This window comes from Chiloscyllium punctatum, chromosome 35 (assembly GCF_047496795.1).
Source record: "Chiloscyllium punctatum isolate Juve2018m chromosome 35, sChiPun1.3, whole genome shotgun sequence".
NCBI lineage: Eukaryota > Metazoa > Chordata > Chondrichthyes > Orectolobiformes > Hemiscylliidae > Chiloscyllium > Chiloscyllium punctatum.
Genome location: NC_092773.1, coordinates 6,628,418 through 6,652,578, shown reverse-complemented (window position 1 = coordinate 6,652,578; position 24,161 = coordinate 6,628,418). Strand labels below are relative to the sequence as shown.

General features: G+C 46.0%; 3 protein-coding genes across 7 annotated transcripts in view; 2 read left to right on the top strand and 1 right to left on the bottom strand.

Moving 5' to 3' along the window:
* xpo7 (exportin 7) overlaps positions 1-9,851 on the top strand; it is a 105,069-nt gene extending 95,218 nt beyond the window's left edge. For both annotated transcript variants that reach the window (XM_072553882.1, XM_072553881.1), the window contains exons 25-28: positions 700-860; positions 6,260-6,358; positions 8,067-8,194; positions 9,397-9,851. In XM_072553882.1, the coding sequence (XP_072409983.1) occupies positions 700-860; positions 6,260-6,358; positions 8,067-8,194; positions 9,397-9,490 (482 nt within the window). In that variant the 3' untranslated portion in view covers positions 9,491-9,851. The remainder of the gene's footprint in view (positions 1-699; positions 861-6,259; positions 6,359-8,066; positions 8,195-9,396) is intronic.
* A 316-nt stretch (positions 9,852-10,167) lies between these two features.
* Positions 10,168-17,194, bottom strand: pbdc1 (polysaccharide biosynthesis domain containing 1). 3 transcript variants are annotated; one of them, XM_072553885.1, is made up of 6 exons: positions 17,082-17,194; positions 15,028-15,093; positions 13,065-13,124; positions 11,560-11,700; positions 11,337-11,448; positions 10,168-11,209 (listed from the first exon to the last, which is right to left on the bottom strand). In XM_072553885.1, exons 1-6 carry the CDS (start codon positions 17,169-17,171, stop codon positions 11,016-11,018), a joined length of 663 nt encoding a protein of 220 aa, XP_072409986.1. In that variant the 5' UTR covers positions 17,172-17,194; the 3' UTR covers positions 10,168-11,015. The 3 variants fall into 3 exon arrangements, with proteins under 3 accessions (XP_072409986.1, XP_072409988.1, XP_072409987.1); XM_072553887.1 differs by lacking the exon at positions 17,082-17,194 and adding an exon at positions 16,818-17,027; XM_072553886.1 differs by lacking the exon at positions 17,082-17,194 and adding an exon at positions 15,535-15,687.
* The window catches only part of LOC140459604 (F-box/WD repeat-containing protein 1A-like), a 34,503-nt gene continuing 27,444 nt past the window's right edge, over positions 17,103-24,161 (top strand). Inside the window, exons 1-2 of one of the 2 annotated variants that reach the window (XM_072553883.1) lie at positions 17,104-17,840; positions 23,782-23,859. In XM_072553883.1, coding sequence (XP_072409984.1) covers positions 17,793-17,840; positions 23,782-23,859 — 126 coding nt within the window. In that variant the 5' untranslated portion in view covers positions 17,104-17,792. Of the gene's footprint in view, positions 17,841-23,781; positions 23,860-24,161 lie in introns of both variants that reach the window. The other variant, XM_072553884.1, reaches the window with a different exon arrangement.

The window sequence follows — 24,161 nt, the reverse complement described above, 5'->3', positions numbered from 1 at the left end:
ACCTCCTGCGCTTTTCCAGCAACACATTTTTAAGCTCTGATCTCCAGCATCTGCAGTCCTCACTTTCTCCTTTTGTATGTTAGTTTGCTTCTCGTTTTCCAGTGGCCATTGGCCAGCAGCATTGTCCGACCGAGAACCAAATGGACATGTTTCCCACTGTTAATCAAATCTATCCTTTGGCAAGTCGTCCCTTGTTTCATTTCGAAATGACATGGGCACTTGGTTCCTCACTCACTACTCCTGGGCCAAAGCTTCAGGGCATCTTGGAGAAGGTTTACTGTTCAGTAGGCAGTGTTCAGGCCATCGCTGACACACTCAAACCAAACTCCCAGCTCTGGGCCCACAGCTCCACTACCTTGTGGGTGGCTTGGGGAAGTTAAAGGGTAAGGCAGATAACCCTGTCAGAATATCGGAAATGCAGCCCTAGGGCAGCCTGATGTGTCAGTATGTCACCTTTCAATCAACTCCCAGTGCCAGACATGGTGCTCTGCTTTTTCTGGGACTTGTTCCCTGACATTTGGTTGGCGCAGGGTTTCCAAGTCTTTCCCTATGACCATTTCACTGCACAATGTTCACACAAGACAGGGAACAAGCCCATCATGCAGTGTCAACCATGATCTTGTAAAATGAAAGGCTAGCACAGAAGACCTGAGGCCAAAGGAGGAGTGTTGATAATGTTCACGGTTGGTTTGTTTTCAGACACCATGGTGTGTACCGGTTGCTGCTCAAGTCTGGACCACATTGTAACGTACCTCTTCAAGCAGCTGTCCCGTAGTACAAAGAAACGAACAACACCATTATCCCAGGAGAGTGATCGCTTCCTACACATCATGCAGCAACATCCTGAAATGATTCAACAGGTAAACCCTGACAGGAATTCCGAAATCTCACACGCTGTGATCCTGTCAGAACTGAGCTACCTCCCATCGCCTCATAGTTGCCATATTTCTGTCATCTCTTCCAGCCCAAAAACCACCTGAGATATCTGTGCTCCTGCCTTTCTCCACTCTTGGTCTTCTCTGTTGTGAATTGTTCCATCAATGACAGCCTTGCTTTCAGCTCCCAACGCCCTAAACTCTGGAATCCCCTCCTTAAACCTTTGTGTGTTTTTTATTCCCCTTCAAGACACTCCTTAAAAGCTGTCCTTTGGGCCAAGGTTTTGTGAAATATTTTCTGCTGAGTGCTTCACTGTCACTTAGAACAGTACAGATCAGGAACAGACCCTTCACCCACCGTGTCTGCATCAACCATGCTGCCATTCTGAGCTCAATAAAAACTCAAAGAACTGTAGATGCTGTAAACCAGACCCAAAAACAGAAATTGCTGGAAAAGCTCAGCAGGTCTGGCAGCCTCTGGAGAGAGAAACCAAAGTTAATATTTCAGGTTGAACGGATCACTGAAGAAGGGTCACTCAACCTGAAATATTCACTCTGAATTTCTCCATAGATGCTGCCTGAGCTTTTCCAGCAATTTCTATTTTTGTTCTGCCCCCACATGGTCGGAATCACACTATAGTCTGGCTGTTCATATGTCCTGCCTGACATTGCTATTGGATCTGCTTGGACCAACTCCCCTGGCAGCACGTTCCAAGCATCTCCCGTTCTGGGTGTATAAAACCCCTTACCTCATTAATCTCACCTTCAACCTTTGCCCTCCAGTATTTATCATTTTCATCCTGAGAAAAACATTTCAACTATCTACCCAATCACCACCTTCTATCAGATCCTCCCTTAAGCCTGTAGCACTCTGGTGAAATTAACCCAAGTTTATCCAACCTCTCGTTCTAACTAACTAATTCCAATCCAGGCAGCATCCTGGTGAGATTCTTTTCCACCCTGTCCAAAGCCACCACTTTGTTCTTGCAGTTTGATAGCCAGACTGCACACAGTGCTCTCACTATGGTCTGTCTAACATTTTATACAACTGTAACCTGACTTGCCGACTTGTTAAACTGAGTGCTCGGACCGATGAAGGCAAAGATGTCTTCTCTGTTGCCTCTTCCACTTGTGTTGCCACTTTCAGGGAGCTATGGACTTGAACTCCACCATCCCTCTGTATATTAATGCTGCCAAGGGTCTTGCCACTTACTGTGTACTTGCCTCTTGCATTTGACTTCCCAAAATATTTTCTGTTGCACTTGTCTAGATTAAACTCCATCTGCCATTTCTTCACCCAACTTTCTATCTGATCTGTCATCCTGAGGTATCCGTTGATAACCTTCCTCACTGTCCATGACTCCACTGGTTTTTATCATCTGCAAACTTAACAATCAGACCCACCTCTGTTTTCATCCAAATAATCTCTATAACGAAGAGCAGAGAACCCAGCACTGATCCTTGTGGAACACCATTGATCATGAACCTCCAGTGAGAACAGCATTCCACAACTACCCTGTCTTCTCTGACCAAGCCAATTTTATATCCTATGTACCAACCCACTGTGATCCCATGTGATCTCATCTTCTGGACCACCCTTCCATGAGGAACTGTCAAATGCCTCAGTGATGTCCATGTTGGCAATTTCCACCTTCTTACCCTTATCACCACCTCAAACATCTCAATCTACTTTTTAAGACAAGACTTCCCCACATAAAGCCATGCTGACAATCCCTAATAAGTTCCTTCTTTTCCAAAGGTGAGTAAATCCTGTCCCTAAGAATCTTCTCCAATAATTGCCCTTGAACAAAGGAACAACATTAGCTGTTCTCCAGTCTTCTGTGACCTCTCTGTAAAGGCTGCAGTCATCTCCTCCATTGCCTCCTTCAGTTCCCTGGGATAGATCCCATGAAGCCCTCAGGACTTAACTATTTTAATGTTTTTCAAGACAACCAAACACCACCACCTTCTGAATATCAACAAACCCCTCCCTAATTTTAACATCATCCATGTCTTCCTCCTTGGTGAATACCGCTGTGAAGTACTCATGGAGAACTGCACCCACTTCCTCTAGCTCCACACCAAAATTCCCTCCTTTGTCCTTGAGTGGACCTACCCTTTTCCCTGTTTGCCATTTGCTTCCATAGGTTTATAATTCCTTGTGATTCTCCTTCGTCCTGCTTGTTAAGGACATTTGATGGCCCTTTTTAGCCATCTTATGTTATGAAGTTCCTGTGAAATGGCTTGGGATGCTTACCCAAGTTGAAGGAGCCATGTAAATGTAAGTTGTTGTGAATTGTTAATGATTCTTGCTCTGGCTCTGAAGAAATGTCGTGCTTTGCAGGTAGCATGGGTACAGAGTGCATGGCGTTGAGTGACTGAAGTCACTTTGTGTAATGCTCAGCAAAGGCAACACCAAATCCTCACTGCTTATGGTCAATCCCAGGAAAGTGGCACTGTCTGAAAATGACAATTGCAATTAATTGTCTTTATTCGTCAAAAACATGCTTGCCTGGCATTTGCAACAAAATGTAATGGATAATACACTGAGAACAAAACATGAAGCTTTGAGCTGTAAGTGCAAGTCAGCATGGCTTTGTGAAAGGTGAATGGTATTTGACTGTGATGATGGAGCCTTATGTGGTAGGACAGAGAGGTGTCGCTGCTGCACTCCCAGTCAGGAGATTACATGGGACACAACTGTCTGATTGAAGGAGCAGTACATCATTGAACAAGGGGGAAAAAAACATTTTACCAGGAAGGTGAGGCCAATGAATCACCTATTAGGAGGTCCGTGTGCCAGCTCCAGGGTCAGGGCATCTGCTCAGCAGCTGCTGGAGAAGGAGACTGCAAGGGATTCTGGGGCTAAAGAGAAACGCTGGGAACAATGGGAACATGAGGAATGGTACTGGGAGGTGGTCTCGAAGGTGGGGGTGTGGTGTGATGAAGAGGGAGTACTGAAGGATAAGGAGGAGGCTGCACAGGAGAGAGAGAGCAGTTTTACACAAATCAGCAATTGAATACTCAGCAAACTGGGAACCAGGAAAATGTTATGAAATCCTGTTAAATCAATGTGAAATCTCTGGTTCAAAGCAATATTATTTTTTCAGATTATGAGGGAGAAATGTTGTGAATGCTGTTTTCACAAATGCTATTACAGCTATTAAATATAGCTCGAGATCTGGACCAGCCTGCCCTGAGGGGCCTTGTTAAATGTTTTACTGAAGTCCATGTTGGCAACATCCACTGTCTTATCTTCATCAATTATCTTCACACTTTATCAAAAAACTCAATTTAGATTGCGATCTGAGATGCAGAAGATAGCTTGGGAACTGTCTGATCCGTATGCCATGTAGTTATCACCTCGTGGGTTTGTGCAAGATGTGTTTGAAGGTGATGGTTTGTCGTGTGTTGTGCACGTCAGTTATTTGAGGGAAAAAAGCTTGTTTCTAATTTATTTCTTAGTCTTGAGCCAATATAAATACTGTGGTTTGAAATTCACTTGTATCTGCCTTGTCAGTTTTGGCTTGAGTTTGAATGGAGCAATGAAGCTGATTGAGGCTGTTGTGAATGCAATCTGCAACTTCTCCTGTGAGAATCCAAAACCCGTATCAGTCGACACACGGACAGAAGCTGAGAAATTAGTCTTTGAGAATGCAGAAAAGATACTGACAAAATACTGTTCTGATTTTCTTCTGGTTGGTGAGGGAAATGCTGTCTGCTTTATACATTTGGACTTGAATGTGTTTGACAGAATACTGCCAAACAGAACTGAGAGCAGAACTACAGCTCATAAAATTCAAGGGTAGGAAGGGTGAACCGAAGGGAGGCAGCAACATTCGTGGATACTGAGCGGCTTTTCCATCTCTGCAAATAAAACAGATATCATGAATAGTCATAGTTGTTGTTCATTCACAAGGGAATCACTGGCTCGCCAGCATTTATTGCCCATCCCTAATACCTCAGCGCAGTTGAGAGTCAAACAAATAGTAACAACCTTCAGGAGGACTGAGACAAAATGGCCAATAGATTAACTTTGTAATGAAGAGAAGTCTAAAGTAGGGAGGAGGAGGAGATGCATCACAAACGAAAGAGTAGCATGGTGGTTCAGTGGTTAGCATCTGCTACCTCAAAGCGCCAGGGACCCAGGTTTGATTCCACCTTGGGTGACTGTCTGTGTAGAGTTTGCACTGTCTCCCCGTGGTGACATGGGTTTCCTCCAGGTGCTCTGCTTTTCTCCCACAGTCCAAAGATGTGCAGGTTGGGTAGATTGGCCATGAGAAATTTCCCATCGTATTCAGGAGTGTGCAGGCTAAATGGAATAGCCATGGGAAATAAGAGGGTTACAGAGGTCAGGTGGGAGGTGGGTCTGGGTGGGATGGTGTTTGGTGTGGACTCAATGGGCCAAGTGGCCTGCTTCTACACTGTAGGGATTCAATGTTGCAATGTGTTTTGGACAGGCTGAGTGAGGGGACAAGTACATGGCAGTGGCAGCATCATGTGGATAAAGTGATGGAGAGAAGGAATGTACAGTGAAACCTGGGTGGCCTCACTGACTAGTCTGTGAAAAATAAAAAGGGCAAACTGCATCGCGGTCTTTCCCACACAAGCATTCAAGGACAGGAGCTGGGATATTCTGCTGCAGTTAGACGGCATTTGTGAGACCACACTTCAAACACTGGCTCTCCTTATCTGAGGAAGGATGTTACTGCCCTCGGGAGTGCGGTGAAGGTTTAACAGGCTGATTGCTGGGATGGCAGGACTGACATGGGAGGTGAGGTTGAATGGGTTGGGATAATATTTGCTGGTGTTCAAAAAAATGAAGGGGGGGGGCATCTTGTAGGAACCCATAAATTTCAAACAGAAATAGATAGAGTCGATGCAGGAAGGATATTGCTGATGGTGGGGAAGTTCAGAAGCAGGTGCTCAATCCTCGGCTAAGGGGTAAAAGATTTTGGACTGAGATGGGAAGAAATGTCTTGACCCAAAGTGGGGAGCCTGTGGAATTTGCTACCACAGAAAGCAGTCAGGGCCAAACGTCAGATTTAAAGCAAGAGTTAGATGGAGCGTTTGGGATCCAAAGGGATTGAAGAATATAATTAAAAGCAGCAACAAGCACTTGAGTTGGGTGATGGTCACAGCAAATGGGCTGAATGCCCTCCTGTGTGACTTTTGTTTCCATGTTTTAAGATGTTCCCGAGAGCCACTGCAGGTTAACAGAAGTATCAAAATGCCGTTTGATGATTCGATTCGAGTCGGGTGCGTGATGATTTAGTATTTCGTTAATTCCCAGAGCTTAATTAATTCTTTGGCTGACTTCTAAATTAATGTCAGTGTCTCAGAAAGCTTTTTCCACTTGTTCATCATTGGGTTTTCTGCTCCAGATGCTCTCCACAGTTCTGAACATCATCATTTTTGAAGACTGCAGAAATCAATGGTCCATGTCACGCCCTCTGCTTGGATTAATTCTCCTCAATGAAAAGGTGAGGTCTAAGGCCAGACTATCTCTGTCTGTACTCTGGGGCCCACAACACTTCCCCTTGATGTGGACATACATTGGATGGATGACAGTGCAGTGCCTGGCCACAGGTCACTTGGGAGGTTTCGACAAGGGGAGGAAGAATAAATTTTGTTTTTCTGTTGTCACTCACTTTGTTGTTCTGATCCATATTAATTCACAGCCAGCTAATGACTTTGAGAATTGGTACCTTGTTGACATGCATAACCACAGTACAGTCAGCGAGATGCCGACCAGATATTCCAACCTCATCTATTCCCGTTTGCCAGCACTCGCCCAATATCCGTCTAAACCCTTCCTATTCATATACCTATCCAGGTGCCTTTTAAATGTTGCAATTATACCAGCCTCCATCACTTCCTCTGGCAGGTCATTCCATACACACACCATGTGAAAAGGTTACCTGTCAGGTCCCTTTGAATATTTCCCTTCTCACCCGAAACCTGTGCCCTCCAATTTTGGACTCCTCTTCCCTTGAAAAAAGACCTTAGCTATTCATGCTATCCACCCCTCTCATGATTTTATCAACCTCTAGGAGGTCACCCCTCAGCCTCCGACACAAACAGCCGCAGACAATACAGCCTCTCCCTGGAGCTTAATTCCTCCTGCTCTGGCAATCTTTTCTGTAAATCTTTTCTGTACCTTTCAAGTTGAACAAAATCTTTTCTCCAGTAGGGTGACCAGAATTGAACACTGTTCTGAAAGTGGACTCACCAAAATATCCTGTCCAGCTGGACCTCCCAAACTTGTAAATCAATGCTCTGACCCATAAAGTAAAGCATACCAAATGCCTCCTTCACTATCCTGGTTATCCTTCAAGGTCGGTTTGTTCAGCAGCACTCCCCAGGGCTGGGAATTTACTTAACTGGCTGGATTGCTCATGATGACATTGAAAGATGCCCCACGTTTTCATGTTCATTTGAACTGGCAGCCAGGGTCTTGGTTTAGTCTAATGTCATTGTCATACACATCAGTGCGGCATTTCCTCCGTATTAAACAGGGAATATCACTTGAGATGATCACTTCAATTCCTGGATTGACAATTTAAACTTTTGACTTATGGCAAGAGTATGACCCATTGAGCTCACTATTTTCAAACACGAGACTCTGAGAAGTGACTCGATTTGGACCAGTTTCACTCTGATTGAAGTTGGAGGGATGACTTGGTGCAGACAGCCTGGCAAGGTTCAGCTGATCATGTCACCAAATGTTAGCTGTGCTGGGAGAGTGAGGGCCAGTTGCAGTCTGATAGCTGAAATTTCCCCACACATCCTGCCTCACACGGGTATCATCTACTGCCATCTCCTGGTCTTTGCTGAGCCCACCATCACCAGTGCAATCCCAAGGCTTCCCCCACTGATTGGTTTACGGCAGATCAGTCTGTGCTCATTAGCAATGCCTACTGCAGACGAACAGCTCTCCATCAAGAGTGACTTGATTATGGCAGCGCTGTTTGAGCATTGCACTGTTATCACCAGCCTACGTTACCACGCTCAAGTCGTGGAGTTGGCATTGGCACTCCCAAGCTTGAGTTTCAGAACAAAGACATTAAAATCTCTCTCCGCACTGGGCAATGTGTAAAGCTGTATCCCAGAAGATCATCATCTTTCCTTGTAAGCTAGGTCTCTGGAGCTAACCTTTCTTGGAATGGTTTTGTTTCTTGTCCCCTGCAGTATTTTGCTGACTTGAGGAACAGTATTGTGAACAGCCAGCCTCCAGAGAAGCAACAAGCCATGCACCTCTGCTTTGAGAATCTGATGGAAGGGATTGAGCGGAACCTGTTGACCAAAAACAGAGACAGGTAACCTTTGATAAATCTGTCATCCTGGACGGTGTTTGTGCTCCCTCAAATTGTAGGCTCCTTTTCTGTTTACCATGTTGGTGCTTCACAAAGAGAAAATCAGCTTCTGTCAGTCTGTTGCCCCCTGGCCAGGTCAAGGGACCAGGAAAATGCAAAGCTTTTACCAGAACGGCCTGAGGTGTTTCGTTAATCGGGAGAGACTGAGAGAGCTAGTGCTGCAGACAAGGTTCACAGGGACTGTGTTTGGTCAATATTCAAAAAGATGCTGCTGCTACTATGAGAATTAGGCCAAAAGCTGTGACTTGTTCTCAGTTTAAGATGTTTGAAATGGTTCCAATATAATTGATGGTAACAACATTAATCTGCCTCGGAGCCAATACAGGAGTGTGGCATCACTTGCACAGTCCAGGTAAAAGAATGGATACCCTGTGGTTAGCTTCCCTCCTCCCAAAATGTCTGTCTCACCGAGATGAATGCAGAACAAGAGGCTATACTGCATATCAGCACACGGGGGCAGCAGAGTGCACAATGTAAAGCATGCACTACAGCAATATAACAGCCTCTTGCAAACCTCTGACAACTCTGTCAGACCACAGTCTGACTTCCTTCTCCTTCTTCTTCATCCTAGTGTCAAAATGCTGGCCATTCTGGCATTGTTAACAACACCTTCACCATCAACTGGGAAGGTTCAAGAATCTGGAATGCCTAACAGGGTTGTAGAAGTACATTGAGTAATAATTTGGGAAAGGGAATAGAATCCCAAAGAAACAAGGAATGACATGTCACAACAGTGAGGAAAGATCAGGTTGGTCAATGTACTGGTTACCTCTTTCAGGGAGCCAGCACTGGTAAAATGAGCCAAATGCCTTTTTCTTGGCTGTGTTTGTCAGAAGGCTGTTCAACACGCCAACTTGTCAAAGGGCCATAAATGCTCATTTCATCTGTGATACCAAAATCCCACAGATTGTTTTGTGAGTGTTGTGTAAAGATAAGCATATTTTCCAGCAATACTCAAGTAGGGTAAATGTGTTACTTGCGTTGTGTGAGATGTTTTATCGTTTAGATATGCTGTGATGCTGGCAGTTTACAGTAACTCAGACTGTGAACATGGGAGAGTATTGCAGTTTATGTTCGGTGATGTGTGTTGAGAGGGATATGGAAGCGTCAGTCCATGTTAACTTGCTGTTGCTTTTGTTGTTCAGATTCACCCAGAACCTGTCAGTGTTTCGGAGGGAAGTGAATGACTCGATGAAGAATTCCACATATGGTGTCAACAGCAGTGACATGATGAGCTGACATCTATCTGTCTCGCACTTCCCACTTGGTTGGACGGGGTCACTGGGGGAGGGATGTGCATCATTGACGTTACACAAGTGGGGAGGGGGTGGAGGATTGAGGTCAGAGTTAAGTCGGACAGCTCGCAGGGGTTGAAGGTGAATGGGCAGTGCCCACTTGCCCTCCCCTCCCTCGATTCCCCTAGCATTGGACTGCAGGACTTGTCACCAACCCTCCCTTTAGAAAACCGAACCCTGACAGCGAGTGCCTTTGTGCTCTCGCTCCCTCATCTGCCTTGTATAAACTTGTACATTTTTTTCTTAAGACATTTTGAACAATGTTTATATGAAATCAATTAAAAGAGAGAGAGAGAAACGAAAAAGTTGTGATTGAAATTTTTAGAGTTGGGAGCATGATGCTGAGAGACTTGGCTGGTGTCAGGTAGATGGGGTGGAATGTGTGTGGGAGTTTAGTTAGATACAGAGCTCTGCAAAATCAAGTCTGAAACTGTACAAATAAGGACTGAAGCTAAACTTACCAGCTCATGTGGATTTCACTCCCAACTGTCCATCCATATTTTTCCAACAATTGTTCCACTAGTGATTAGGGAATTTCTGTAGAAAAAGTAACAGATACTGTTGCTGCTAATTATGTGTTGAGCACAGCTCATTTATATTCACAAAGGAACAGAAAACCAATGGATTATATATTTTTATTGTTCCTTTCCACTGAATGTTCTGACTAAACATTTCCGAATCACTGCGTGATCAGGTAGGTTGGTATGTAAGAATGTTTGCTGCATCTAGTGTAAGCATTGTGACTGCGAATAAACTGTCAATGGTTTGTACAGAAAGGTGTCTTCAGTGCTTCAAGTGAGCAGCAGGAAAGCAGCTGCCTCAAGGAGTGGGCAAGTTGCTCTTTATATCCCAACACTGCTCCCTCCTATCCTTCCCTGTCATCAAACCCCTCCACCCCAAACAAAACCGCTCAATTTGCTGCTTCTCCCACTTGTTTTGCCTCATGTCGTTGAATTTTCAGAGGGGTTTGGTTTACATGGATAGTATTACCCAAAAGCAACTGATTAAATACATCAAGACATCCTCCCCTCTCTTTGCTTCTTTACCTAATACTCTTTGTCTTCCCCCAGCTTTCAATTCTCTCTGTCCTTGTTTTTCTAGTGTGTATAGCGATATTAATAATAGTGTGGGGTGTCTCAATCTGTGTTCATCTGTCTCTTTGCATTCCATGGGATGCCTTTTCCATGTGTGGCATCAGAGAGGAGGTTGAAGCTGATTAAATAGTCTTTGCAAAACCTGTAACCGGACCATGTTTGATTAAACTCGGCAACATAGAACCATTCTGAGATAGAGTCTTAAGACGGAGTTGTCCATATTTGTCCAGGTGCCTCCAAGAGCACTTGTGTCTGGTTTTATACTGAAGCTTTCACATATGGAGCTCGGGCTTAAATTCTGTGAGCTGGAGCAGTCCCACTTCTTGACAAGCAGTAGAATATGATGCAGCCACACAAGTGTGTCCCTCTAATCTGCTATGAATGTGCAGCGTTTTCTTCCCCAGCTAACCCTGCTGGCTGGGCCAGTGGTTCTTCTTGCTCAGTGGAGACTTCAGTCACCTTGTCATCAGCATGAGCAGTCTTGGCTTTTGTTGATCTTTCATAGACCATGGTGTTGTAGCCCTCCCGATTCCGGGCTATTTCAATGGCAAAGAATTGGATCCTGGTAGCTGAGTGGGGAAAGATGGAATCAGAAAAGCACATCAGAGATCCATAATAAACCATATTTGCATGTAATTTTTTTTTTTGCATTTCCCTTCCCCTCCCCCCATTTTGCTTCCCCCTGTCACCCCTAACCGAATATCGTGTTTTCCTCCACGTAATCTTTTGAGCAGTCCAGCCGCAGAAGCGTGCCGTAGTTGAAGTCTTCGACCAGTGTCTCAAACTTCAGGCAGAATGGGCGCCATTGCTGCAAGAGGAGAGAACGGAGATTCAAGACAGCTGACCAAGGTGAATAAGGCAAAATCCCACAAGCAGTCAGGAACATGGCTACAAGGACACCAAATTAAAAGGAACTCACTTGTTTGGCCGCGTCTGACTTCAACTTGCTTGGATCCAGTACGTCGATTTTCAAGTCCCTGAACTGCTTCCTGAACTCTGTGTAAATTTGATCGTCTTCTCGGGTCAGTTTCAGAAATGTTGGGTCAACTGAACAAATGAGCTTTGAAAGGAAACAGAGGTACCGCGAATCACAAAGAGTGGTTTCTGTACTCCTGGCAATAACATGAAATAAAAGAAATAAACTTCCCACTGTTGTCAGATTGGGCTTTCTCACACTGAGACACTCCCCGGGAGCACTTGCAGTTGTGACACAGATTTGGACCCTTTTGCTACTTTATTCATTGAGAGATAGGATCCCTACACTGTGGAAACTGGCTCTTCGGCCCAACAACTCCACACCGACCCTCCAAAATGTAAGCCACCCTGACTCATGTATCCACAATCAAGTCATGGTCTGTTCTGATTGAGACTTGCACAGACACCCTCTGAACTGTGATCACATCCCAGGATCCCCCTGAAGAACTGATGCATCCTGAAATTCCTTGGCATGTACAGCAGAGATGGGTGTATTCCAACTCAAGAACCTGTTAATATTGCCGTTAGAATGCTGAAAATGGTGATTAAAAAGCCAAAAATACCCTGACTTTCACAGTCAAATGGAAATTTGACCTTTGTGGAGATCCCTTGTCAATGTTGACATTTACAAAGGATGCACACCCTGCCTAGAAAATGGTTACATCCCTCCTCCTGCCTCATTGTTACTACAAATACATTGTCAGCCATCACTTCCACGTTCCCAACATCACTGCTATAAAGAGGTACATGACCTGGGTCTGTTACTGACATCAATGAAGTATTTCTCAGGGCACGGTAATGTTGTCCCATTCTGAGTTCCATGTTTTTGGTGATAAATGAGCCTTCCTACTGTTAACAACATACTCAGTGTGATTCCGTACAAACGGTCCGAATCCCAAACAGATTGGGTTGCCCCGACATTGGGTAAAGATCTGGGTCAGGCAGTGGAACGTGGCGCCATTTTGCTCCATGTGGGAATTGTGTCAGCTGGTAATCCAAGGTTTATTTCAACTAATGTTGGTTCCACCTTTCAAACAACTGCTACCTTGCTTTTAACAAGGTAGGTACGTTTCTGAAGCTGCATTGGCAACACATTGGATCAATGCATTTGTCAACCTTGCAGGAAGGTTATTGTGGGTTCAGGAACCTTTTGGCTGAGTAAATTGACAAGCTCTTGCCAATTTCATTATCCATTACCTTATGGTAAGTACTTTTGAATGTTGTGTTTGATCTTAAAGCTTTGGCTATGAATGTGGGGTGACCATCCAATTGCATTTCATCATGTGTTCATGGCCATAAGAATACTTTATCTAATGGATGAAGTGCTCTTCTGTATCAGAAAGATGGAAATTCTCATTTTACTGTGTCATCATGACCCTGTCCTTACTTTTACATTGATCCCTCATCCATGTAGAATCAAGAATATAGTAAAGAAAAATTTGTACTTACGTTGAAATAAATCTCAGCATGTTGATAAGCTTTCATAGCCCACATCATTTCAAGGTTTGGCTGGAAAACAATGGGCAGGATTATGTAACACTAAACTCGGGTGGGGGGGGGGGTATTGTTTAATAAAAATTGGCAACACACAAAAGGTAAGGTCAACTTACTGTCTGCTGTTTTTGTTCCAAAACCCAGAGTGTTGTGATGGATTTGATTGGAACATTTCAAAGGGATTTGGATTGTTTCCTGGAGAGGTTGGTGTAGCCAGGGTCAATTTCACAAGGCAAGTGCACCAGCAAACATATGCACAACAGTAAAGGAATGCACGGGGCAGTGGGCCTTGCTGAGTTCCTCCCTTGCAGAAATGGTAGCCAGTTGTGCTCACCCTTCTATGATTCTGTAATCCCACAGCTATAAGCAAACATCAGCTCGCTTCCTGAGAAGACTAGTTTTTTTTAACATGAAGGACACAAGATGTTCCCATTTTGAAGCATATCTGTCTGCCTTGAACCTATGTCCTCACATGGTCCAAGGTAGAAGCTTTACTTTTTGAGCTATTGTGTTCACTTATGCTTCTCTCTCAGTTCTCGTTCTGTCTGTTGTGATGTTGAAAAACTTTCCTTAGAGACCAAAGATTAACAAGATTTCAAACACGACAGTGATCAATGTCATGATGTCTGTACTCTGGGAGAAAACGTTCCGTGTTCAACATACATTCAGTAACCACCTCCTTTGTCCAAAAAAATAGGACAGAAACTAACTTTCAGTTCAATGACCTTCCTGCAGTTTGAAGCAAAGGTCTTCCAACTGAAGAGTTAACTTGATTTCTCTCCACACTGGATGCTCCATGACCTGCCCTTTCTTGTCTGCGTTTTTTAATTCTAATCCGGAGAAAATCAGTTCAATTCCCTGTCTGCATCTATTCAGACAAAAATTCTTTTTGGAAGGAAAATCCACCAATGAGACTCTGGAATGACAAAGCCACCTTTTGCTGTTGTATTGCAAACTCTTTGATCTCTGTCAGACTGAGAAAGAAATTGGAGTAGGACGAACAACACCTGTCACACAGGTCCACTTTAAAGAAAAAAGCTTTTATCCTTTGCCCAAACATAAGTTGTCTAAAAGTAAAGAGTTTGTTGACACAGCAAAGTTCATCAGGACATGTATAAAAAACTTGCACAGTTTGATCCACCTCACTCGAACAACTAGTTATAAAAGACTTCCACTTCATACTGATCCTTCCACCTCAGTCTCTAACAGCTTCACCAAGTACTGTTATAATATGTTGCTTGTGGAAAAACGATGACTCGTGACATTGACCAATAATTGCTTCTCATGATTTTGTTGTGTGACTCGGGGATGTGAAAACCTTGAATCCTAAGCCAGCTGTCCAGGAGCTTTCACAGTCACCTGGATCAAGATCGGGATGTTGTACGCACCAGCTCACAATATTCGGTTCATCCCTCTAGCAGTGACACACATTGGCAGCAGTGTGTACCATCTACATGATGCACTGCAGCAATTGGCTGAGAGTCCTTCGGCCTTTTCCAAACCCACAACCTTTACCACCTAGAAGGACAAGGGCAGTGGATAGATGGGAACACCCCCACCTTCACCTCACTCACCAACCTGCTTGGGAAATATGTCACGGTGTCTTCATTGTTGCTGGGTCTACGTCCTGGAGTAAGTCTTGTGTTTTGAGCTTTGAGAGACTGACTCAAGGACTCCATGAAATGGGCAGTGACCACAAGTGCCAGGAATGAAAAACTAGAACAGATTTTGATATAGTGGGCTTGTCAACTGGATAACAGCTGACAACAATCAGGAACTGAATTCCTCCCAGAAACGGGAAGACAAGGATAATGCAGGACATAAAAATTCTTCAGGATTGATGACTGTATCAAGGAGGGAATTGTTTCGCAATATTCATTCCAATTCAAGAATACAGGCACCAGAATCAAATACTCACATCATTTATGTAAGAATCTGCTGGCTGGGAAAGGCTTTGGGCCACAGACATCAACTCACCAGCATTCTGATAGGAAATAGAAACAAGAGTCAGTGATCAGTTTGTGGTAGCAGGTCCGATCTTAAGTCATTACCAGACAACAACTCCCAACGTCATTCTTCAGAACAAAAGCAAATACCCTGCATATGACTCGAATATTGCCCGGATTCTGACAATTCATCAGCAATGAAAATAACAAAATGCTCAGTTCAACACTTGGACACACACAGGTTAGTCACACCATAAATAGAATAAATTTGTGTTTGCAGCTCTGGGTGAGCTTCCATTGCTTCAAGATAGCCCAAGCAGTTGAACACCAGTTTAATATTTTGGCTAAGTAATAACTGTCAGAGCAACTGATGCGAGAACTCCAATTTGTACAACTTCCAAACAGGAATTAGATAAATACTAATTTGGTTGAATATAGTTTTGGCTGCGGAGTCAATACTGGTCAGACAATAGAGTTACCTGGGTCTTCGTGGGAAACTGCCCAAGGATCTCGGACAAAGGCTTGGATCTTTGTTTCTCGTTGAAATACCAATAATGTGGCAAATTTGATAGACCAAAGAATGAAAAGACTAGCAATGCAGTGAGATCAGCATTCATATATTTTCACACAGCATGGAAACACACGCTTTGGCCCAATCAGTTCAAGCTGACCATAATCATGAGAACATAGGAAATAGGAGCAGGGGTAGGCCATCTAGCCCAAGGAGCCCATTGTACTATGAGATTAAGGCTGATCTGTTCAGGACCTCAGCTCCAATTACCCACCCTCTCACCATAACCCTTAATTCCTTTACTCAAAGAATCCCAAATTGCAAAAGACTTTCAACTCTGTCGGATTCCTACAGTCCTCCAGTATTGACCTGTATTCCCCTGTGGCCATTGTCTTCAAACGCAAACAGCCCAAGATCTAAAATTCCTTCCAGGAAGCTCTCTTTTAAAGAACCTTGTAAAAACATTTTGCCTCTGACTCCACCGTCGGTCACTCGTCCTAAAAGTTCTCTATGCGGTTCAATACCACACTCGTTGAATGGAGGTTCCTGGAGAGGCATGTGGCTTGTAGGACGGCCAGAGAAGTGGTCGGGGGAAGGTGAGGCGGGTAAATAGGCGCCTACCCGACCCACACATGCAGCGGAAAAGATTCTGCAATGATAATAATTCAACCTGGCAGGTCCGGGGAGTGATCACCTCCATTCCTGCCCCAACCCGTGCTTGAGAAATTCCGCATGACGAGACAGTTTACCAGAAGCAGCTTTGGTTTGAGAAATATTCTGTCGCAAAACATTCATGGGCAAGGTCGGGGGCGGGGGGGGGGGTCAATCTGCGCACAGCAAGATCCCACATCGTGACCGCGAGGAAAGAACCTGATCCTATGACTCCCCGCCGGAGCAGGCTGTCACAGAGAGGCTGTGTCACATCAGCTTAAAATTGGGGTCTAAGTGAGGGGAGACCCACAGACAGGTTGCTGGGGGGGTGGGGAATCACACAACGTCAGGTTGAAGCCCGACAGGTTTATTTGTTACCTATCGGACCCTACCCTGGTGCTGTGCCGTTTTTAACTTGATGCTTCTTCCCCCCACGTCGCAGTCCAACCCTGACACTTCCACGTGAAGTCTGGGTGTGGGCTGAACCGCACAGACCCAGACAGAGAGGGGATAGGGGAGGGTGTGTGAGAGAGGAGCAAGAAGAACACCCTTTGGGAAAAGGAGGAGACAAAGGGGGCAAGAGGACTCTGTGCAACTCACCAGAGATCCTAGACCTGCCATGCTGCTGCTGCTGTGGCTGCTGCTGCTCTCCTCAGACAGGTCAAAGGTCAACCCCAATTCACACCCAAAAAAAATAAAAATAAATCAGCAACTTGTTAAAAACAACCCCCACACAGAGAAAGCTCCCAGGTGCTGCTGTGTGTTGAAGTGGATCATGTATATCCCGGAAGCAGCCCCCTGTGTGTGTGTGTGTGTGTGTTGGGGGGTGAAAGGTCAAATGTTGCCTTTTTCTCCCTTTGTTACATTTTTGTTTCCACGCGGCGGATGTAACAATTTCCAGCCTCCAGCCTCCTCCTGCTCCCCGCTGACTCTCCTTCTCTGTTGCATTTCCATTCCTTTTTTTTGGCAAAAAAAAAACAAAAATAAATTTATTTTCGGGCTGGTTTTCATTTCCCGTGGTGCTCCGGCGGGTCCCGGATGTCTCTGAGCTGAGGGTGAAAGAGAGGAAGAGCTGCTGCTGGTGGTAGGAGGAGGAGGGGGGGGAAGAGAGTGTGGAGGAAAAAAAAGTGAGAAGGAAATCCAAACCCTCCCCAGCAGCACCAGCAAGAAGAAGAGGAGTCCTTGGAATATACCCACAGACTGAGGGGCAGAGGGACCGACAGGCGGCTGGGAGACCCAGCAAACCGACTCCCACACACACACACACCTCCCCCAGCCAGGCAAACCTTCTGGAGGCCCTTCCAGCCCCACAGCCTGCTCTCCCCTCACTCTGCAGCTTCCCAGATGAGGCTGAAGGACTGAGCAAGGGGGGTGGCTGTACCCCCACCCCAACCACACCACACCAGGCCCATTCCCCTCGTCTCGAACCTTGGAAGAAGCTGAGAAGGAATTCTCGTTCATGAGGGAGAGGCTGTGCCCCCTCCTCCTCCCTCCTTTTGCTGTTTCCCAGAAGGAGCTCCACTCCAAACAGAGTTCCCCCTCCCCTTCTCATCCTTATTCTTTCTGAGATTGTGAATGATGGACTCTGACTCCATACTGCATGACAAGATAGTGGAATACATGGTAAGCTGACGATTTAACCTCTGTTGTATTTCTGCATTGACTCTAAACAGTCCGGGGCTTGGTGAAGCTTCAGAGAGGGTAGTGATAAGATGGTTTTGTGTGTGTTTATGGATTTTCAAAAGGTGTTTATGTCCTACATCGTAACCCGTTTGGAAAAATTCATGTGTGGGAATGGAGCAACAGTTGCAGCATGGATAAAATCAGTCAAAGAGCAGAATATTTAGCGGTGAGCTGCTGTTTTCCAGATGCTACCCAGTGGTATTTGTGAGGAGTCTGTGTGAACACCATTTTAATTTTACATTGACTGTAAAAGCCAGGAGGTGCAAGACATCAAAGTGCAGAGGTGACACATAGCTGGGAAAATGCAGCTTTGTGAAGTACAGGAACAGAATTGGGAAGGACATAAAGCTGTTTGGGAAGTGGGCAAATGCAAGAGACAAACTGTGATACGTCATATTTTGGGAGGAGGGATGAAGGGAGCGTACGAACTGGGAAAGGACCATTTTACACAGCAGCATAATCGAGAGGTTATTGAAAGATGCCACAGCAAGTTGACTGCTCAGAAGGGATCATTGATTTTTGTGAAGTGGGACATCCAGTTCAAAAGCAAGGATGTTATTCTAAACCTTCACAAACTTGAATATGATCTCAGTTGAAGTATTGGTCTGGTTCAATCCTTTGGAGAGATTTCTCAGGTGATCCCAGGGTCCAGGGACTTATAGAAATAGTGGAGCCTGCAGTTGTTTCCCTTAGTTCAGAGAAAGCTGAAGTGAGATTAACAGAAGTGCTGGAAGGCACAGATAGATTCGATGAGGAGACGTTTGTTGACTGTTCACTAAAGTTCAGAAACTGAAGGTACCCAATCGGAGCACTAGCAGGAAAAAGCGAGGAAATAAGCACTTTTTTTCACATCGCAAGTTGAGATCTAGAACAACTTGAAACAGGGAACCAACTGAGTGGAGTTCAACCTGGAAAAGTGTGAAGTAATTCGCTTTGGAAGGTCAAATTTGAATGCAAAATACAAGGTTAAAGGCTGGATTCTTGGCATTGTGGAAGAACAGAGGGATCTTTGGGTCCATGTCCATAGATCCCTCAAAATTGCCACCCAAGTTGATAGGGTTCTTTCAAAGGTGTACAATGTGTTGGCTTTCATTAGCAGGGGATTGAGTTTAAGAGCTATGAGATTATGCTGCAGCTGTTTAGAACCTGGTTAGACCACACTTGGAATTGTGTCCAGTTCTGGTCGCCTCATCGTAGGAAGGATGTGGAAGCTTCAGAGAGGGTCCAGCGGAGATTTACCAGGATGCTGCCTGGACTGGAAGGCAGGCATGCCTTATAAAGAAAAGTTAAGGGAGCTAGGGCATTTCTCATTGGAATGACGAAGGATGAGAGGTGACTTGATCGAGGTCTGCAAGGCGATGAGAGGCAGAGATAAGTGGATAACCAGAGACTTTTCCCCAGGGTGGAAATGGCTATCACGATGGGGGATACTTTTAAGCTGTCTAAGTGTGGTGCTGGAAAAGCACAGCAGATCAGGCAGTGTCTGAGGAGTAGGAGAATTGACATTTCGGGCATTAGCCCATCGTTCCTGATGAAGGACTTATGCCTAAAACGTCGATTCTCCTGCTCCTCAGATGCTGCCTGACCTGCTGCGCTTTTCCAGCACCACACTTTTAGACTCTAATGTCCAGCATCTGCAGTCCTCACCTTCTCCTCCTCCTAATTTTAAGATGATTGGAGGAAGGTTTCGGGGAGATGTCAAGAGGTAGGTTCTTTACACAGAGAGTGGCGGGTGTGTGGAATGCACTGCCAGCGGTGGGAGTAGAGTCAGAGATATTAGGGACATTTCAGTGACTGCTGGACAAGCACATGGAAGACAGTAAAATTAAGGGTATGTCGGTTAGTCTGATCTTCGAGTGGGATTAAAGGTCGATACAATATCAAGGGCTGGAGGGCCTGTACTGTGCTGTACTGTTGAATGTTGTAAAATGTCCGAACTGCAGGAAGGAAGTTAATTGGATAGCTCTTTCAAAGAGACAGCAGACCTGATGGCTCAAATGGCCTGTCAGATGGTACAATGATGCTGATGACTGAGCTCCAGTGGGGAGGGATGTTAGATCCTTGGGAAGTGATTTTTGATTGCTTCAACGGAAGGTTGGTGTGAAATCCGTGTGGATGTAATTCCTGTTTGTTAATGTCACCTGTAAGAGGTGCTACAACCCTCTGAGATGTGCTGTGTGCTTTGTACTTTGGTCTGACTTCTGGCTTGGGGGGGGGGGGGGGTGCACTGAGGTGGATTTGAGGTTTGGTTTTATCCAGAAAACTGAGTGGCTTGTACCATTTGGAAGGTTTAGTTTGTGTGGGATGGAATTCTGTCCAGGGAACAAGGCAACTGTCTGCTCCCTCATCACTGGCTTCTCCTTCCATTTGGCTGTCTCTCAGGGTTGGGGAAACCATTCCAGATCAATCAGTTCTGACTAAGACTTCCAGTGTGTAACCTGCTGGCTCTGTCAGACACCGGTCAGGGTGGTTTGTTTGATACGTTCGGGGGAGTTTGGTGAGTTTGCTCCCATGCCTCACCTTTACTCTTGAGTATTCCCAAACAAGTCCCTGAAGGTGTTCTGCCTTCCCAAGTGAGCTTCCTTCATTTTGGTCAGTCTGACGCGAGACACTCCCACGTGAGGCAATGGAGATGTTGACCTGTTCAGGAAGCTTTAAGGATGTCCCTAAGGTGTTTTCTCTCATCTCGGGAATCTCCTGCCATGGCGGTTTTCCGAATGGAGTTAGGAATGTGGTGTCATGCGCCAATGAGGTGAGCTGGTTTGCATTAAGGAGCAGCTGGACAGGCCCCAGGTGATCTCCCCAGGTTTGTAGTATCCCTGCGCAGGCCCTGTGGGAATACCGAGACACTGCTTTCAGGTGCTCGCTGGAATGTGTTCAGCTCTCTGAAGGTGCCGGGCCACTTTTCACTTCAGTCTCAGGTTAGGTCTGGGTCAGCTTCAGGCTGAGGTGGCACTTGGGCTGAATGTCCTGTCTGTGTTCCTCTTTCAGAGGACATTCCCACGTTGTGAAAAATGCTCCACGTTTCTCACGATCTCCCTCACTGTGAGGAAGTGTTTTACTCTGGGAGCTGCTTGGGGCCTTTTTATTTCTGGGTGTTGAGAGAGAGGCCTGGTTTCTCACAACGACTCAGCGATGGAGCGAAGAATGGGCTCGAGCTCAGGGGCGGCAAACATACAGGCCACAGCGTGGGGACTCTTTCCTGGTGATCCTGTCCATCACTTCCACGCGTCTGTGCATCTTGCAGGAAGCACACAGGGATAGCCCTGTCAGTGCCACAGTTCGACCTGTCTCTCTCCCTCAATGACTCCATTGTTCCTGGTGTGGGCTGTTCCTGAGTGAGGAGCATCAGGTGATGAGCATGTACCAGGGAGATCCCTCTGCCACCTCTTGAGAATAGCACTGCCGAGCTATTGCTCCTCCCTATCGTCACATTCCCACATCGGAACTGGATTGGTTAAGGCATCTTGTTCCAGGCTGTCCCATCCGCAGAAAGGACTGGACCAGAAGTGAGACTGGTTTCTCACAAACCCAGCATCTTGTCACCATCCCCTGAGCTGCTGTCGCTCTGCAGTTTGGGAGTTTGTTATCCCGAGAGACAGTGACTCACTAACCAGTGGTTGGATGGAGGAGTCCAGGTTAAAATCCTCGTCTGTCATCTTGCCTGAGCAGGTGAACCCACAGCATTGCAGCCTTCAATTCACAAAGAGGGATTCTCACTTTCATTCTCACTCTCTCAGGGATCTGTAGCCATCGTTCACGGTGCCTCCGTTATGAAAACACTGTGTTTGGGAGGTTTTCAGAACCAAGTGACTGAGAATGAGGTGTGTGTTTCTCTGTCCAGCCCCTCTGTTGTTATTTCCTGATTTCAGTAAGAGTTGTGAATCTTGTTACCCTGACTGTTTGTTTGGGACAGTCAGAATTTCAGGCCAAGTCAGCAACCAAGTAACCAATTCTCACAGTCGAGGGCGTTCCCGGGAACTCCCTGAAGTTTTCTAACCCGGCCAGTCTGACCTTTTTGCTTCTAGTGCCTGTTGTGTCCAGAGTCTGAGTTTTGCCGGAGCTGAGTTTCTCCCCCACCCCCAATCCACATGGGGGTTCTGCAGTCACACACCCCTCCACTGCTGCTCTGGGCAGGGTTACAGGGATGGGGTCAGGTAGTGAGCTGCTCTCACAGGGTCGGTGCAGACTCAGTGGGCTGAATGGCCTCTTCCTCCACAGCAGGGATGTAGTGATTCTGCTGTGATTCTACTGAGAACCTCTGATGTGCGATCCCATGCTATTGGAATGTAGAACAGCACGGGAACGCAGGCCCTTCGGCCCACCAAATGAAAACCCCTCCCTCCTGCCTGCCCTTGGTCCATTATCCCTCTATTCCTCACATGTCTGAAAGCCCCTGTTCGATCTGCTTTCAGCACCACATCTGACAATGTTTCCTACCACACTCTTTTAAAAAACCCTGCCCCTCACACCTCTTTTGAACATTTGCCCCCTCTCTCCTGCAATGCCTGCCTCTTCCCCCCCCCCCCCCCCCCCCCCCCCCACCACACCACCTCGGTTTTAGACATTGCTGTTGTTTGAGGAAGAGTAAGAGACATGTGGCTCATGTTTATCGTGGATTGTGAATGGGTCACATGGTCTCCCAAGTCATAGGTGCTATCCAAATGAAAACTCTTTTGAATTGCAGCTTGAGTCTTTCTGATGCAGGAATGGGTGTCGATTCAGACTTGGCGAGCACTCAGATGAATGTAACGGAGGTGACCCAGCAGCAGGGGGAAGGTGTACAGCTCTCAATGCCAGATCCCAGGCAGCGGTGCTGAGCAGAATGCCCATGCTCTAGACCTGCTCTGACACAGGAGCTAGCATAGATGGAGCTGGAGACGGGGCTGTGGGGCAGACTACACTGAAGTGGGGGCAACAGAGAACAGAGCAACTGAAACTTCATCCAACGAGAAGTATCACACTCAGAATGAGGGGGTATTGGTCACTGGATGGACAAAGAGCAGGAAGGGGTGTTTATCAAAGGCTAATGCTTTTAAAAAGCTGCACAGATCTGCTGATTGTTTCCCAATAACTGACTGTGCCGTTGTATTGAGTTGGGAACAGGTCACCCATGAAATGACAGAGCAAGTTTGTGAGTGCAGTGTTCTCCTCCTGCTGTTCCTGTGGGACAGAGAAAGGACAGCACCCATTCACTCCGATACTGTCTGTGCAGAGGGAGCTGTGAACATGAGGGAGAGAACAGCAAAGACCAGAGGTGATTTCATCAAGGAGTTCAACATCCCAGAGAAATGGTACAGACTGGACAGCGAGCACGGAATGAAAATAGCCAGTTTTCTCCCACTCCCAGGGCTGACAGTCACATGGCAATGAGAGCAAGGTGTGTAAACCAGACCAGAAACAAAAACCCACTATTACTGCAGAATCTCAGCAGGTCTAGCAGTATCTCTGCACAGGCAACAATGGTGGACATTTCAGGTGCAGGAACCCTGCTTCAGACTTGTGTTGACCTCACGGGAGGATTAGCTGCGAACATAAATTGCCTGAACCCCAGCCTGTCTGTATGATGTTGTTAATTATGTGTCACATTATTCACCCGCCCCTCGTCAGGAAAGGATCACTGTTTTAGTTCAGGGGGTGAACAGGACTGTGGTGAGAAAATCAGAATTGAATAGTTCAGAGCAGTTTATGTGCGTCGGGTTGGTTAGGGTGAAGTGGCTTTGGAGTTTACACTGAGCAGATTGTAGCAGTCCTGGTTCATCACCTCTTTTATGTTTCCTTGCTCTGCCTCTTCAGGTTGGTTTGGACCCTTGCGATGCTCAGACTCTGACCTGCTGTGTTTTCTCTCTCTCTGTGTCTTATTTCTCTTGTCTCTCTTCAGAACGCATCTGGACGCGATGACCTTAATGATGCTGAACCCCCTAAGAAACTTGTTTTGGGAAAGAACACATTTCATCAGGTGACAATTCCTTGCGACATTGTGACTGACTGTCAATGGGTCATTTCTCTGACCCAGCTACCTTGGCCCATAGTTTGCATCAGTTGTGCGGAGGTAATATTTCACCCAGTCTGACTGCACGTTCTGAGCAAACACTGTCTCATCAGAACAACCCAAGCTCAGAGAAGTTGACACGAGCTTTCTGTCAAGTGTTGACTGATGAGCAGTGATTGAGTTTGCTGGCGAAGGCTGTGGTTTCACTGCTTTGCCATGCCAATCACGCTGAAGGAAGAGGAGATAATCTCCATTTGAAGAAACTGTCC